Source organism: Diadema setosum, chromosome 7, assembly GCF_964275005.1.
Source record: "Diadema setosum chromosome 7, eeDiaSeto1, whole genome shotgun sequence".
Lineage (NCBI taxonomy): Eukaryota > Metazoa > Echinodermata > Echinoidea > Diadematoida > Diadematidae > Diadema > Diadema setosum.
The window spans coordinates 29,724,968-29,742,479 of record NC_092691.1 but is presented as its reverse complement, the minus strand read 5'-3'; the positions used below and the strand labels follow the sequence as shown (position 1 = coordinate 29,742,479).

Below are 17,512 nucleotides of genomic sequence, written 5' to 3'. Positions count from 1 at the left end.
TGTAGTGGTCTCTAATACTAATAGAAAGTTGATACTTATCTCTATTTTGTGGTATGGAATACTGAACTTGATTTCTAGCTTGCTGATTTGTAAAACCTGCATGAATTTCCCCAAATGCCCTTGTCAGTATATTAGTCATAGCATGATGATGTCCAGTGTCGAGTGCAAAGTTGTATTATCATGTAAATGTGTACATACCTGGCAATAGATCTGAATTAAATATGACAGAGAAACAACATCAATTGAAGGAACATGTCATGTGTAATTTCTTTTTTACATTGATCCACCCCACATGCCTCATTTCTATAACATCACAAATACTTTACATTGTGCAGGTTTTTGGGGGGATTTTTTTTTTTTTTTGCAAGTCTAAATAAATATGCATTGTTTAAAGCAATATTTTAGAAACACACAGACATAATATATATATATATATATATATATATATATATATATATATATATATATATATATATATATATATATATATATATATATATATATACGTGTGTGTGTGTGTATGTATATATTTTTTAATTTACTCATTAATATATCAATTCCTGTGAGGGTATGTGTTTCAATACCTAATTATGGACCTTGAGATGTGACATGAAGTTTTTCAAGAGCCAATATACCTCCTTCACTTTAACAATCCAAATGTGGGTCAATTCAAGAGTTGGTACACCCAAGCACAACTCGCACTGGTATGTACAATGTATACACATACACAGATTGTTACTACATGTAGTTAAATATGTGACCGTGCACCTCAAAACGAACAAAGTCGCACACACTGATTTTGCGTGAGGACTGAAAACAAGTGAAATGGGTCAACCTAGCCGAACTTGACTTTTTCATATTTTCTGAAAGAGCAGGTGTTCTTTTACATTATGCTAAAATTTGGTATCATAAAAGGGGCAGGAAAGTGTGTTTTTTTAGCAGTTTATCTCGAACATTTTTGATAGAATAGTGTGATTAGGTGTGTCTTCAGAATCCCTTTTTCATTTCTGAAAAACTTTGTCCACACTCTTCACTTTCAACTCTAATAACTTTTGCAAGGATAGTGCTACTGCTTTGAAAGTTGGCATAAAGTATGAACAGAATGTGTTAATGAGACATGCTTAATTTCAGTTTAATCTGATAATCCCTTCATTGTAATTACTCCAGTAGTTTACTTCCTGTTTTTTGTCCCATTCATCGCACAGCCAGCACGGTTTGGTAAAGATTAAGCGCTTGAATAGACACTGTACTTCAGAGCCTCTTTTCTCAGTTCACACTTTTTCTGAGGTTGTGCTTTCTTTCCAATATTTAGATAGGTTATGAGAGTCCATTTGATTTGAGTTATACATCATTTTAAAGCTTAAAGTCTGCTCTTTCAGAATATGGTCTTAACTAAAAATTCATGTCTGGCGACTTTTTGTTTGTTTTGAGGTGCACTGTCACATATATATACATGTATAGGACCTTGTGTTATACATCATATTTCAAGACACCTACATAGACATGGAAACAAAAAGGAACAGGGTTTTTCTTTTTCACTTTATTTTAGTGTTCTTGCTCTTTTCATGAAAAAAAAACATGGGCATTTCTTTCTACAATATTCAATCAAAGACAATCTTTCAACATTGCCTCCCTTACTCACATAAACCTTTGGCCCATATATCGGGAAAGCGACCAAAAGCTTGATAGGTTAGAATGTTTGTATTATCAATAATGCCAAAAAATGTTGTTTTCTCCCTCAGTACATAAATCAAAGCTTTTGGTAATGAAGGCATTGCTTTGACTCTTGGTCAAGATTTTTTCCACATATTCATGCACGAGTTGGGAGTATAGACTAGAGTTGGTAATGCAGTACGATCACATGGGATTACAGAGGATAAACCAAGGAAGGAAACAAAGATGGAGGGGAGAGGTATTATAAAAGTGGAAGAAATTGGTAAAGGAGTACAAGTCATATTTCACACCACACTCAAAATAACAGAATGGGCTCATACAGTGTGGCTTGCACTAGATTAAATTGTTACTTCAGTCTTTCTGCATGTAACAGCGAGAGTAGAAAGATCATCTGTGATTTCAAGTTAACATTTACTTGCAGCTGATTGACAAATTGCCCTACATTGACATGAGTAAGCACTGAATTGATCAGTGTTTTAGTAGTAGTCATGACAAACAGAGATCATGGACGTACATACTCGAGTAGGATTGAACTCACAACCACCGGACAGTCATCCAGGTCGTAGGTTCAAATCCTGCTCTCAAGTATGCACACTTTTGATTTCTTTAGTCATGGCTACTACTAAAACACTGATCAATTCAGTGCTTATTTACGTTGATGTAGGGCAATTTGTCAATCAGTTGCAATTAAAGCAACTTGACAGAAGAATTTCATTAACTTTTAATTCATATGTATCTTGAAACTATATTTCATACTTGGCACATCTTGGGGCCACAAAAACAAAATGCAGCCCCCTTCTCTCTGTCTTTCCCTCATTTTAAAAAGAGACACAAAGTGAAGTCACTCTTATAAACATTCAAATTTTAACATTTCCAAATATTTATTCATGCATCATGTAATTACTCTGCTGGTTCTCTGTGGGGAATTTAGTCATCAAACGTTATCTTCTTCCCCTGGAAGGGAAGAATCTTAGACTCCTGTTCCTTTTTCCTCCTCTTAGCCTCCCAAGAGGGGTGGAGGGACTCTGCCTTCTGCCCGTGTGCTTTGCTTGCCCCCTTCCCTCCAGCTTGTCCCTGCCCTCCTCCTCCATCCCTCCCCCTGCCTCTCTTGGCCTTGGGGTGGTCCAGGGGCCTCTGCGATGGTGGCAGCTTCTTCTCCCCTGTGGGCTCTGATGAAGGAAAGAGACATGTGACACATATCGGATTAGTTGGTCACATAAATTTTGTGCAGTCATATCACTGGGCACATTTCATTACGTTTCGGCAGCAGTGCCAAAAGGATGTTATATGCACAGACATTCAGAATAATGCTGACGTCCAGCTTTAAATCTAAATTGTTGGTTGGAAAATAAATAGGAGACACAAATATACAATCATCAGCAATTATCTAATGAAACGTCTATAGCTTTCTGCTTCTGTGAACCTAATAATTTTAGCATGAAAATATTGATCCTAGATGACAACAAAAGTAACAGGTTATATAATAAATGCAAATGTTTTAATATCATAGTTTTTCAGTATGTTACAGAAAGTGGCATAGTATGTCAGAAAGAATGAGCGTCATGAGAAAAAAAAAAAAAACACCTACAGTATCCAGGGGACAGCATGGCCATGAATAACAAACTTTGTATGTACTAGAACTACATTCACATTTTATCTGTTGTCTAAACAATGCCACGGATGTGCTGTGAAAAGGAGAGAGGAAGCAGAGGATTCAAGCAATTTCAAAAGGAGGAACACTATCATGTCTGTGACAATGGAAGGACAAGGTCAAAGGGTTGGGCTTTAAGAGGAAGGAAAAAGGGCTCAGCTGTGCTGGTAGGGATCCCTACTGGACAATGGGAGTTGAGGGGCATACTGATGTGTGGGGAACAAAAGAACAAAGGAGGAGGTGGGGTGTATGGACATTGGTAGTGATGAATGGTCACCTTGGAGTAGAGTGGAGGGGGAGAAGAATGGTCAGCAGGAAGGAATTAGATGAAGTCAAATAGGGTAAGTGATATGAATAAAGAATGGTTAACTGTTCTCCATTGTCTGCCTATTACACCTCTACAATTCCCACCCCCCCCCCCCCATCATTCACATGGACCCTTCTCATCCCCCGACATTTCCAACATGTCTAAAGTAGTACCTTCACAGCCCTTCATCCACAAACTTCCTCAGTAATTCTTCCATTTATCAATACATTCTGCCCAGCTCAAGAGACATGGCGGATCCTTTCATACATTCTATCAAATTTACAGGCAAGAGAACCTCCCATTCTTATCAGTTTGTCTTCAATATCCAAATGCTTAATACCCCAACCTCCTCCTCTCAGAATGTACTAAATCTTTCTTTCTCATCCTCCCTGACTCTGTTTACTATTTTCTTTACATCCATTGCATTAAAGGGATGGTACAGTATTGGTGGAAATGAGAATTGGGCCTTTAACTTTTTGCGAGATACCAAGAAAACACTTATAATATAGTACAAAGCATTCCATTTTAAGATGAATTCAAAGTTGATTTGATGAAAATCGAGTTTGGAATGACTGAAACATCCAAAAACAAAGTAAAACGAAATGATCGTAATAAAGTGTGGGTGCCACACTTTATTAGAATCACTTTTTTTGGATATCTCAGCCATTTCAAAACCGATTTTCATCAAATAAATGTTGAATTCCTCATTTACATGCTCTTTCATATTTCATAAGAGGTTTCTCATTATTTCACCAAAAAAATGTTAGAAACCTGAAATTAGGTCTCAACCAAAACTGTACAATCCCTTTAAGGCTCTAAAATACAGTCTTGTATATTCACTGTTTTCACTAACTTGATACTGGGGATGTGTAGGTTGGCTCTACAGGTGAATAAATTTCTACAATAACTGGATTTATTCCTCAAATCTATCCATATTGACTCCACTTGTTACAGCAATTAGAGTTACACAGTTCTGCAAATTGTTATCTTTTTCCTTTAGAACGGTTCCCAACAGTTTTATCTCATTACATAGCGCTGGAAAAGTATTATGAAATTTATGATTGAATTTACGAGCACTAATACACTACACATCATCAAGTGAGGGAAGTAGATAGGAATAAATGCATGCTTGCGAAGGACAAACACATTCTGTAATCTTACCAGTCTTTGGTTTCTCTGGCATAGCATTGATGCCTGTAATGACTTTCTTCTCTGCTTTGTCTCTGGTGGCAAGACTAGGCATATCTACCAGGGCTACATGTCTGCTCTGTGGCTGATGAGCAGATGGTCTTCTCAGCACTTGCAGCTGCTTCTTGATGTTAATTCTATTTTAAAAAAGGAAAAAAAAAAAAAGAAAGAGAGAGAGACAGAGAACAAAAACAGATGTATGAAAAAGAATTCCAGTAAGAGAAGGCAATATGTGACCACATATGAAAACCTTTCAGTCAGCTTTTATCAGTCAGATTTTATTATCTAACAACTAACCTAAAATTAATACAAAACATGCTAACAGTACAAAGCACAAGAAACCAAATTGGTTGTGTGTCCCTGTGTGTGTTTGTGTGTATGTTTGTGTTTGGAAATAAGTTTTTTGGACTCTGTAGGACTCGTGGTTTTCACGAGTTCACATCCGTGTGTAATTTGAACTTTAAGATACATCACAAAATCATAAATGGAAATACAACACAGAGAATAGACTGAAAAACAGGAACTCAATTAAGTTATGACAAGCGACACAGGAGAAGCATGCCTGCACTATCATCACAATCCATAAACTTACTGAAAAATGATAATGAACTACCATAGCAACCCCCATATCAGAGCTTGGCTTCATGGTTTGTAAGATTATGTTTTGGATGTTGCCTTTAATGAAAGAAACTGTTTCAGCACAGTTTGTTATGCAACTGAGCTTTGGTTCAACAAGGAGTGGTAATATGTGAATCACCATTGCAGAGGTACTAACCTATGCCTCTCTTTCTGTCCAGGGCGGTTCCTTCCGCTCTTGTTCACACTGGCAGCAGCGTCCAGGGGGCTCTTGCCCGACAGTTTGCCCACAAACAGGGAATCCAGCCCTTTCGATCTCTTCCTCTCACCGGCAGCACTCTTGTCGGCATACCGGGATTGCTGTTTGCGGAAGTGGTCGGACAGCTCCTTCAACTCCGCGCCGAAGTTTGCCTCCATGTTATCGTGATCATCATCGAGGTCGTCATCCACATCATCTACGCCGTAATCGTCCTCAGCACCACTTGCATCTGAGTCACTCTCGCTGCTGCCACCATTGTCCGACATCTCCCCAGACACATTTGCATCCTCTCCGTCTGAGCCAGTGACAAAGAAGTCGGACTCTTCTTTCCGTTTGTGTCTGGCTCTCATCTGTTTTTCAAGCTGCTTTTTCTGTCCACACAGTGACACTGGATTTGTTGATTTTAATTTCTGTGATTTTCTTCTGCGAGTCTCTTCAGCTGAATTATGTATCCCTTTTACAGAATTTATTCCAGATTTGATCGGGGAGTCTTCATCATTCTCCAGTTCATCACTATCACTTTCACTTCCTTCAGATGTATCTGATGCTTCACTCCTCTTCTGCTCAGGATTTTGAATTCTCTCCATGCTCTTTTCTTTCTTCTTCCCGACTGCCAGTAAATCATCTGTAACAAGATCTGAAGAGGGAGATCACAGTACAAAAACTAAGTTAGTATTGTATACATACATCTGAAAATGCAGGTTTAAGTTTTGTGTGGAGAGAGAAGCTAGGGCAGACAAAATAAACATTGAAGAGATGTCTGTATGATACTTGTACTGAAATCAAATTGATGTAATAAACACAAACTCCTCAACAAAGAATAGTTAAGTTAGTATACATACAAGTAGCAACACATATACACATGTATGGAAGACAAGTTTCCAGGAATATTAGCAACTCATTTCAACAACAAAAGTGCCATTCCACTGTACAATGTACATTGTAGAGATATGACATGCACAAGTGTTTTTGTTGCAATAAATAACTTGTGGCCCAAAACTGAAATGCAATGTACATACATGTACTGTATATTGTGTTCAATGTTCAAAATTGCAAACTATCTGCTTGACAAGAGAGATAATTCTCATTTTACATTCCATTGCTGTGGTTCTTGATTGCAAGTTCAACCCGTTGCAAAATTTTGATACACTTCCAGATTTGTTAAATGTTATGCTCATGATAAACTATGGTGTATATAAAATTGCAAAATCCGCCTAACCACTCTGGTTTTCATTCTGGAAAACCGATAGTTCGCTGGAGTTTCTCACAAGTCTAATGACACTTTCCAGTCAAAGTTGGCAGCTGATGAATGCCTTAACCTACTGAAGACTAGTTCCAAGTATAATCGGGTAAATTTCTATGGGAAACGCTTGTTGTACTACCGTATAGCAAAATCAGCCTGTTCTCAGTGGGTTAATAGCACCTAAAAGCACAATGATTCAGAGCAAACACAAGTGCACACAGACAAATTAATACTGCCAGAGTTAAGAATAACAGCACTAATATCAGTTTGGCAGAATGCCCCTGCTATTCTGGAAAAATCATCATGACAACTGCTACTGGATCTAGCAACAATACACATACCAGACTCAAACTGAGACTGTTGATCCATGGAGGTTACCTCCATGGTTGATCCATCACTTGAATGAATGCATGACTTGAACATAAACAGAGTGGAGTGGTATACTGTCTTGTGGCAATGTCTGTATTCATTTAATTTTGTCTTCAGAAACAGTATTAGGCATATCATTATCATCAATAATGCTAACATTTATGTATCTCCGATATCACAGAGAATGAAGATTCCTATCATTCCCTCAAACTTACCCTTGAAGGTGGCCAACTGCTGGACAATCAACTTATGATGGATTAGACGAGCCAGTCCCCGTTCGTCAGCCGTTGAGTTTGGCTAACAGACAGAAAAAAGTTAGAGAGAGTGTCACCTTAACTGCTAGTGTGTTATATTAGAGCAAAGCACCACCAATGATTTTGAAAGCTTAGCACGAGCTATCAATGTTAAAATGTAAATGATTACATTTTAATGAAAGAGAGCCATTTAAACAAACTTGCTTTTGGGAAAAAAATTGTACCACAATTGGATGCTTGAAAAAGGGACTAAGAGAAAACAAAATTTTGCTATGCCTTTGTGGGATGCATTCGTGATCACGCAAACACAAAACAAGGCAAAAAACCCAAAATGGCTTCTTGTATGATCGACATGTTGGGCAAGCACATCTTGCAAATGTTAGGGCAACAAACAAGAAGATACAAGAAATTTCAGGAAGTCATGCTGTGCTGATGATTTTCATCACCCTACCACTTACACATTAGTTTAAAGGGGAAGGCTAGTAACTGATCAGTGGGAATCAGTGGAAATGCTGGGAGATGATTGTTCCAATCCTTATGGGATTCATTCAAGAGTTCATTGTATATCTATTGTTGTGTGAAAATGATTTGCTTCAGAATGGTCTCATATTCGAGTAATGTGAAGTTTAATGCTTCCAGGTTAGCGTCCCTGGTCAGTGACGGAGCATTAATCTGCACATTACTTGAATATGAGACCGTTCTGAAGCAAATCATTTTCACACAACAATAGATATACAATGAACTCTTGAATGAATCCCATAAGGATTGGAACAATCATCTCCCAGCATTTCCACTGATTCCCACTGATCAGTTACTAGCCTTCCCCTTTAACCCTGTGAATATTTGAAAAGAGCGTCAGACAAATCCACAAAAAATAAGCCTGATTAGGATAGCATATTAATACTGTGTCACCTACAAATTTTGGTGTATGGAAACCAATGCTGATCTGCTTGCCTGCAATGAACCCTAACTACAATGCTCTTGGGTTGGGGGGGGGGGGGGGGGAGGGGGAGGGGGAGGGGGAGGGGGAGGGGGAATTCACCTTGTTGAGAACCTCCTCAAGTGATTCTTTGGCAATGATGGCAGATATTGTGACCTCATCTACTGGCAGATCCTTGATCACCTCAATCTCTTTGACGAGACGGCCAGCCCTCCGTTCATTCTGTGCAATCTGCTTCTCTGACCCTCTGAGAGAAAGACATTTCTGGTAAGCTTTCATAAGACCACATTTAGTGCCTAAAAAATACTCAAGGCACTACTAAACAACTTTGATACCATATGAACTACAGATCAAATGAGCATGCAGACACAAAGCAATAACTGTGGTAATGAACCATGGACAATGCAGCATTATTCTATTCCAGTACAGGACAAATAATAATTATCACATTCTGCTGGTTTGTATGACTAAAGATTCTGAAGAAAACAAAGAAAAGAAATCAAATAAAAGATATTGTAAAAGGACTGAAGAGTGAAGACACCAGACAACCAGCATGAGCAATACTTGTCCAGTGCTCAAAGTAAGCAGTCACTTACTACAGAAATCATGTTTTTGCCGATTTTCTAGGTATGTGGTTAGCAACCATGCAATGACGATGTAGAAATGAAGTAAAGCAAGCAGTCCATAATTCAACCATAACACCCTCCAAAATTTGACCGTCAGCTACATGTAGAAACCTATATGCCTTTGCGTGCGGTCGAATTTGGGTACAGGGGGGCGAACATTGGTGCATTTTTTTTTTAAAACCAGAATACTGTATACGATATATATTTAGTGAGTCTACATTTTTGCGAATCGGGACTTCCCGACGATTTCCGGAGTGGTTAAAGTCGCGATTGTGGAGTCCTGTAAGGCTGTATTAATGGAGAAATGTACGCATATGTCACACTCCTATCGGGATCAGTCAATATTTTCGCGTGTCTTTAATTTCGTGGAAAGCACCCGACGCATGAAATTTGTGAAAATAAAAACCTAGCAAAATATGCGGCGTTTACAGTATCTGAAAAACTGAAAATAGATCTAACAGTATACAGCGATTATTCATTTAGAAACTTGCATTCAACTGATTTCATGTTGTTGGTTTATTGTTGGACACAGACACAAGTTCTTCATACATAATATTATTTGGCTACATGCCACAAGTAGGCACAACTTCAAACAATATCAATGGGAGAATAGATTACTTAGTTACTCACAAATTTAACTAGTTACTTACTTTTTCTTCTTCATGATTGCTATTTGGCGAGTCAAACGACGCACCAGCTGGACTTTGGCTCTTTTGACAGTTTTCCTCATCAGCACAATCTGGGTAAAAATGACAATATAAGAAGATATTACAATGCAATGGTCAATACAATAGAGGTCTAGAACTCTATGTGCATATGTTGTACAGTTTCGGTGGAATTATATGAATATATAGTTCAGCAATCACGTGTAATAGTATTTTTTCCTCCGGTCATGAGTAAACCAAGGCAATTTTACTCATTTAAGTTTACTGTGTATGTTTTGTACAGTCTAAAAACGCATAGAAACAGTAGCACAATACTCAGAAACGAGTGAATGGGACCATTAAAAATAGAGGTTCTACCAGCGCGGTAGTAGATCCTAAGAAACCTATTATTTAAACCTTCTGCGGGAGAATTTGAGGAGAAAGGTGATATTTTGCTTGTGGATTTATTTTCCGGTGCCCTTACCTGCGTGTTAAACTGTACTTTGTCCATGCTTCCCACTTGAATAACGCGACACTTTTACGCACGTTTTGATCTTCTGATCCCAATATTCACACGTACAGTACGATCGATACATTATGCACGTGCGGCGCGTGCACCACCACCAGCAGAGTGCTACGTTGGCCATCAATACCCATCGGGGAACCACTGGAATCTCACTGCGGGCCTTGCAGCCTCGCCTCCCCTCAAGTAACCCCCTCCAGGCTCCTTGTCTTGTATAGTTCCGCGTATCTCTTTTACCAGTAGGGCCTACATAGGCAATAGTTTGCTGTCGTTTGATTGCTTTGATTTTGATTTGACTTGATATTATCGTTTTGATGTTGTAAAATGATCTCAACGTTTCAATACATGTAACATAGCTACACATCAAAACTAAAATACTGTATAGATCCTATTGTTACAAGAGGAAGAAGAAGAAGGACGAGGATCGGGGATCGAGAACAAGAAGAAAGAAGGAGGAGGGGCAGAGGAGGAGGAGGAGGAGGAGAAGAATGATGACGACGAAGAAGACGAAGGAGAAGGAGCCGATAAAAAACAAAAACAAAAAAAAAAGACAGAAAGGAAGAGGAGGAGCTACAGGACCCAGAGGAGAATGACAAGAAGAAATAGAAGAAGAAGAAAAAGAAGAAGGAGCCGAAGGAGGAGGAGGAGGAGGAGAGGAAGTCCACGCATTTAACCTGGTTTAGTAAACGAGGAGGACAGAGACTCCAACTCTCCCGTTTTCGACGGGAGATCTCCCGCCGAAAACCCATTTTTGCAAAATCTCCCGTTCTCCCGTTTGAGATTTAATTTCTCCCGCCCTGGCTCTGTGTCTCCCGTTGGAAAGGATTTCTTACTTATTGCTATTGTATGTTGAAAAAATAAGCCTTAGATAACACCAGAGGGCATCTAGAACCCTAGAAATTTCGCGCTTCGCACACATCAACTTGGAGTCTCCCGTTTGCTAGGGGTTTCAGGCGGGAGAATCTCCAGATCAGAAGGTGCTATGGGTTGGAGTCTCTGGGAGGATTCCCCCGTTATATGAAGATTTGGAATCGCTACTGCACTGATAAAATAGAAGAAGATTCAGTATTCTATATAGACGCTATGATTATGCAACAAAAGGTATATTCACTATAGTGCTTTAAATGGTGTAATTCTGTCTCTTTCTTGTAATGACAAGTTATATAACACAAATTAATTCACAACATGTTGAATATAAAGATTTTGTATAATCAGTGCACCATCATCCTGTGCGTAATATTGTCTTCTTCGCGGTGTTATGTTATTAAGCGATCATCAAAAATGTAAAACTGCATGGCCGGAGAAGCGAGCATTATATTTTGTACGTAATATACGGTATATATCCACACATCATTATAGGAGGCCTGCTTAAATATCAACTTCCTCCACAAATCCGCTCATCTATTCGTTTAATTATGTTTTCACGAGGTCCGCATTCAATCTTATTTACCCATTTCACTTGCCGTTATCTGCCCACATGGTTATGTTTCATGCTGATGCAAAGTCTTGCCGTCTGATCATACTGAGTCCCCCATGTTCAGTTTACTTGAGTAGTAATAGACAGGATTGTCACTATTTCTGGGTACTATAATAAAATACAGTAATGCAAAGAAGAAACCATTTCATTTTCAGCGCAACTCTGATTCCATATTTTTCACACCAACTAATAGATTTGAAATTATTGATATAGTTTCCTGTTTTGAGAACAAACGAAGTTCTGGTTATGATGAGATAGATAATTTCATACTTAAGGGTGTTATTTCCTCGATTGCTGATCCACTTGTTCATAATATATTCAATTTGTCAATCCTCAACGGTGTGTTTCCGGATAAAATGAAATTGGCTAAAGTAATACCAATATTTAAGAAAGGTGATAAACTTGAAGTCAGTAATTACCGCCCAATTTCATTATTGTCTTCACTTTCTAAGGTTTTAGAAAAACTTATTTATAAGAGAATGAGCAATTTTTTGAAGGTACATGAAGTTTTTACGAACTATCAGTTTGGTTTTCGTGAGAAACATAGTACTTCGCATGCTCTTTTATATTTCGTTGATAGAGTAGTTCATGCCATCGATAATCACTCTCATTTAGTTAGTATTTTCTTGGACTTCTCCAAGGCCTTCGACACTATCAATCATGACATTTTACTTTATAAATTATCGCATTATGGAGTACGTGGGAAGGCCTTGGAGTGGTTCAAGAGTTATTTGTTCGATAGAAAACAATTTGTAACAATTAAAAACAATGATTCAGATATCAGAGAAGTCAAATGTGGCGTCCCACAGGGAAGTCTTTTAGGGCCGTTATTGTTCATTATTTATATCAATGATTTTTGTCGCGTATCTGATGATCTCTCTTTTATTCATTTTGCAGATGATACTAACGTATTTTTTGCCCATAATGATATTGATTTTCTTGTTCACAAAATTAACATTGAATTGAATAAAGTGACAAATTGGGTTAGAGCTAATAAGTTATCACTTAATGCTCAAAAAACGAAATATATGATTTTTAGCAATACTGTTGATAGTTTAAACACTAATATAGTTTTAGATGATTCTCATCTACAAAGAGTATCAAATATTAAATTCTTGGGGGTCATTGTAGATGATAAACTTTCCTGGAAATCACATGTTGATAATATTTGTAATATAATATCCCGTAATACAGGTGTTATTAATAGATTGAAATTTCATATTCCTCAAAAAACATTACTTATGTTATATTCGTCGTTAATATTGCCTCATTTGAATTATGGAGTTTTAGTATGGGGCAACACGCATCAGAATTTAATTGAAAGAGTGTCCCTCTTGCAAAAGAAAGCCCTCCGCATTATGCCATTCCCCTGTACGTTCTCATACAAACACGTTGTTTACCTCCAATAAGCTCTTAAAAATTAAAGATTTGTTTTTGTATAACTTAGGCCAATTTATGTATAAGTATTGTAACAATTTGCTTCCGTCTATTTTTAATTCCATGTTCCTAAAAAACCAATCATTTCATGAATATCCCACTAGGCGTTCCAATGAATTTCACTTACCCCTCTTACGCACGATTCTTGCTAAAAATACACTTATTTATATCGGCCCAAATTATTGGAATTCTCTGAATCATGATATAAAAAACGCCCCATCCATACATTCTTTCAAGAGGAGACTGAAGTCCTTTCTATTGCAGTCGTATGACTTTCCAGGACTCAACTAGCCATTTGGCCTTCTCTCTCACATACAGACTTACTCTTTCCTCTTTGAAGAATAAATTCTAATCTTTTGGATGTCTGCTGCTATCCACGCTTTCGCCAAAAGAGTCAAAGACATGAACAATAATGATGAATGTCTGTCTTATTCCTGTTCTCACGTCCCTTCAATTCCTTGCTTTTCTCCTTTCAGACGCTACAATCACTTTTTTCCCCTCCACATCCATTTTCTGTGTCCCTTGATACACTTCTGTCGAAGATCGCTGTCTCTCTCTCTTGTGCATTTTCGTTTGCTATTTTGTCTTCTATTTGTTCATCGTTTCCATTCCGTTTTGTCCCGTACAGCCTTTTCTTCAGTAGTTGTTTTGCTGTCTAGTCTTGTTTCATGTTTTTTCGCGTCTGTTAGTCTTGTCCATCCCGTTTTGTCCCGTACAGCCTTTTCTCCAGTAGTTGTTTTGTTGCCTAGTCTTGTCCTATGTTGTTCACGTCTGTAATAGTAAGTGTATTTATCTGTGATTCTAGTTCTCAGTGGACTTCCAGACTTCTTCCTCTTTTTTTCCCCTCTCCTATAGTATTTATAATGCTTTAATTAATTTTTCCATTGACGTTATTATTCCAGAGGGGCCCACATTCTACAAGCTCTGTCTTTTTAGTGGGTCTCTCCATTTTTCGCACTTTAAGCAAAGTTATACATGTACTATATTTCGATCACTTCTGTTTTTTTATTGTTTTTTTTTTACTATAATGTATAATTACTATGTGGTCCTCCTCAATTGTTTTATAGTCTTTTCGATACATAATGTTATGTTTACCTTATTCTCTGTTGTCAAAAGAAGTGCAACTTATATGTTTTGTCGAAAAATGAAATAAACTTTGAATTGAATTGAAAAAATTTTCATTTCATTTATTGGTTTCCAACTTTTTCACGGACAACTGAAAAAAAAAAATATATAGGCCTATGGTGAAACCAAAGGGAGCCCCACCTCTTTGAATTTGTGGTACAGGTTAGTCTTAAATTTTTATTTGTTTTAGACTTATATCATAATCATGAGCAGTTCTATATTACGGAATGTTTGACGAGGCTGTAGGGGCTGGCATAAATAGCAAAGCTTGAAAGTAACAACCTTTTAATTTCGAATGAAAATAAATGTAATGTTCGTCCTATTTTTTTTTTACTTTTATCGAAAAGTTGTCTATTCTATGACCCAAGAGCGTGTACAATACTATAGATTTATTTCTGTTTCCAATATAAATATCAAACCTTCATTTTCTTGGCAATTGATTTCAAACAAAATATAATCTCAAGTTCTCGATAAGTGATTCACCGAAGAGTTTAATATTTCGTTTTTGAAAGTAGATTCTATAATAAAAGAACATCATTGATTATTCAATTAATTTCCTTTTGTTTACATTTGTCTTTGTGTTGTCTCAACCGATCACTTTCATAAAGTATAAGTTTTTGGAGGTTATACTTATGGAAACGCAAGAATATGTTTTGTCAATATATAACCGTAGTTCAAATCCTCCACAGTCTCAATGAATTATATTGATTTCCATAATATGTACATTTGCCGAATAGCAATATTATAATGATAAAGTTAGTGATAATGATGATGATGAGCACCCTTCTCCAAAGAGAGAGAGAGAGAGAGAGAGAGAGGGAGAGAGAGAGACTCGGAGAGATAGAGCGAGAGAAACGCACTCGGCTCTTGCTCACGACTCGAATGGGTCTCTTTTTTTAATGAAAAAGGCTGATTTTATATCCCACGCTTAAGCTGACCACACTAAATTGATGACAAAAAAGGGAAAAAATGTTATTTGTTACAGTTTTGTGTAATTAAGTCATCACTATTACCATTATGCATGTCATAATACAAAAATGATGTCGATGATGATCACAGTATGCACATAAATTAAACGAGAACGAAAATACAATGTCATTTATAGATTTATTTCTGTTTCCAATATGAATATCAAACCCTCATTTTCTTGGCAATTGATTTCAATTGTGAATGGGAGAAATCTTGCTCACACCTATTAAAATTGGAACGATACAGAGAAGATTAGCATGGCCCCTGGAACGGCGTAACCCTGCATTTATTTTCTCTCGATGCAGGAGTAGGCAGATGACATCATTTCCGGAACCCTGTCCCCTTTCCTTCCGATGTATACCATATAAAAATAAATGTAATGAGGTTTTTTTTTTTTTTTTTTTTGTAAATAATTTAAAGTATTTTAGGTTTTTATAATTAATTTAAGGCATATCTGAATAATTATATTTTTTTGGAGCAAATTGCCCACCCGGCAGAGAGCTCCACAATCCAAAAGAACAACAACAACATACAATGTCATATCAAAATCTCCCATAGACCCGCTCATGCACAATTAAATTGGAATTGCCTCCGTTACTGATTTTTATGACACTTTTTCTGTTCATTTTGTCATCTAAAAGTAAATTAGGGTTTCCCTTGTGTTGTGCCAACGTACGTCATCACCCCACTTAAAAAAAAAAGGGGGGGGGGGGGAATAACCAGAATGTGCATGAACTTTCAAAAACGTATGAATAAATGTGTTAGCAATTTTCCGGGGTGTAAAATTGAATTTCTTCATCATCACCACCACCACCACCAACAACAACACAAAAACAAGCAAACATAATCGTACTGTAAAGCAGGTAACACAGATGAGATGAATCTCCATTGAATAAAGAAATGAACGCATCTAAAATTTGCTAAATTGAATACAAATGATATCAAGATCTTTCTGTCACACACTACCAAAATCACCATAAAATGGGTTTACTGTGCTCAACACCGTACCCAGTGTGAACCAAGGCTGGCTCTTAACTACTGTGGGGGAGGGGGGGGGGGGTTATATTTCTGGCGTCACTTCCGGGTATCATTGATTGACAAGCACAAAAGCAAAAAGAAAAGAAAAAGCTAGGCCTTCAGTGCAATGAAAAAAAAAAGTGGGACCCAGCTGGTTAAACCCTGTGTATTCCTATATCATGTTATGCAAAAAAAAAAAAAAAAAAAAAAAAAAAAAAAGTGGGGCCCGATCGAGCCCCCGGCCCCGCGCCGCCGGCCCTGTGAATGTTTTGCCGTTTTTGGCAGTGCAGCCGGCTCGTTCAGCAGTGTTCAACTACTATGTGTACATTTATAGTACTATGACCACCTTGGTCCGTATTCTGCTAAAACTTAAAGCAAGTTTAAAATAATGCTCCTGGTCTAAAAAGTGTGTCTAAAAAGTGGACCTTGGTCTACAGGTCGAATACGGGCCCTTGCGTTATCTTTTTTGATAGTACCCCATCTACGGTGGACTAAAAGCATTGCTGACATGATAATGCAGGCGGAAAAACAAACAACAAACTGTGTACCTCAACTGGCGATGGCAGCAGGCCTAACCACTGCTAACCCTTGCCGCCCAAGTGAGCGCGCTCTGGAGCTTTTTCCGTAGCACGGCCAGTTATCGATTCCACACGTCAACGGCGCCCGTAACCCCTTGTGTGTGCAATGTGAGAGCTGGCTAGCTAAGCTAGAAAGACCACCCATAACTATCCCACGGCGGCTCCCACGCCTCGGATATGGCTCGCGCATGCAACGCAAGGTACAAGGTGTAAGTGTTGTGTGCGACTCGACTATGATATCTGAGCTGAACTGACTACCAGCTACCACTGAAGACGTCGCTATATATTTTGTCTTGGATATTTATAGAATATCATAACAGGACCTGACAGAAACACGAAAGTGCCAGCAAAAGTGCCTTCAAAACTGTAAGTAAATGCGTTCTTGTACTCACTTACTCAATTACATTTCTATCATTAGAATACTAGATAATGCACTAACTAACGTTAGCTTAGAGACAGACACGGGGGCCTCGGGCTCCCACCCTGTACCGTTTAGCTTAGCCAAGGAGCGGTTTAGCTGTACGCAGCGCGCAGCGTGAATGTTTTCTTACATTACTGAAAATGTGTGTTTATAGTATACATCGCGTATTAAACTTCTCATCATCAAGATAATACGATACCATGTCTGCATGATACAGTGATCAACGACAGAACG

The 17,512-nt window shown here is 37.9% G+C and overlaps 1 protein-coding gene and 1 non-coding gene across 2 annotated transcripts; one reads left to right on the top strand and one right to left on the bottom strand.

The window, feature by feature from the left end:
* Nucleotides 1-1,534: 1,534 nt before the first annotated feature.
* Nucleotides 1,535-10,312, bottom strand: LOC140230569 (uncharacterized). The gene is made up of 7 exons (XM_072310711.1): nucleotides 10,216-10,312; nucleotides 9,738-9,826; nucleotides 8,564-8,708; nucleotides 7,483-7,564; nucleotides 5,596-6,292; nucleotides 4,794-4,957; nucleotides 1,535-2,843 (listed from the first exon to the last, which is right to left on the bottom strand). Exons 1-7 carry the CDS (start codon nucleotides 10,240-10,242, stop codon nucleotides 2,602-2,604), a joined length of 1,446 nt encoding a protein of 481 aa, XP_072166812.1. The 5' UTR covers nucleotides 10,243-10,312; the 3' UTR covers nucleotides 1,535-2,601.
* A 5,153-nt stretch (nucleotides 10,313-15,465) lies between these two features.
* LOC140231342 (U6 spliceosomal RNA) lies at nucleotides 15,466-15,529 on the top strand. Its single transcript, XR_011901435.1, has one exon. It is a non-coding gene; the product is annotated as a U6 spliceosomal RNA (small nuclear RNA).
* Nucleotides 15,530-17,512: the final 1,983 nt, after the last annotated feature.

Excerpts from the sequence above, each read along its gene's own strand:
- LOC140230569 (XM_072310711.1), bottom strand. The coding sequence starts at position 10,242 with ATGGACAAAGTACAGTTTAACACGCAG. Across the intron at positions 9,827-10,215 it reads AAGTACAGTTTAACACGCAG|ATTGTGCTGATGAGGAAAAC; the intron begins GTAAGGGCACCG and ends ATTTTTACCCAG. Across the intron at positions 2,844-4,793 it reads GCCAGAGAAACCAAAGACTG|AGCCCACAGGGGAGAAGAAG; the intron begins GTAAGATTACAG and ends TTCCTTCATCAG.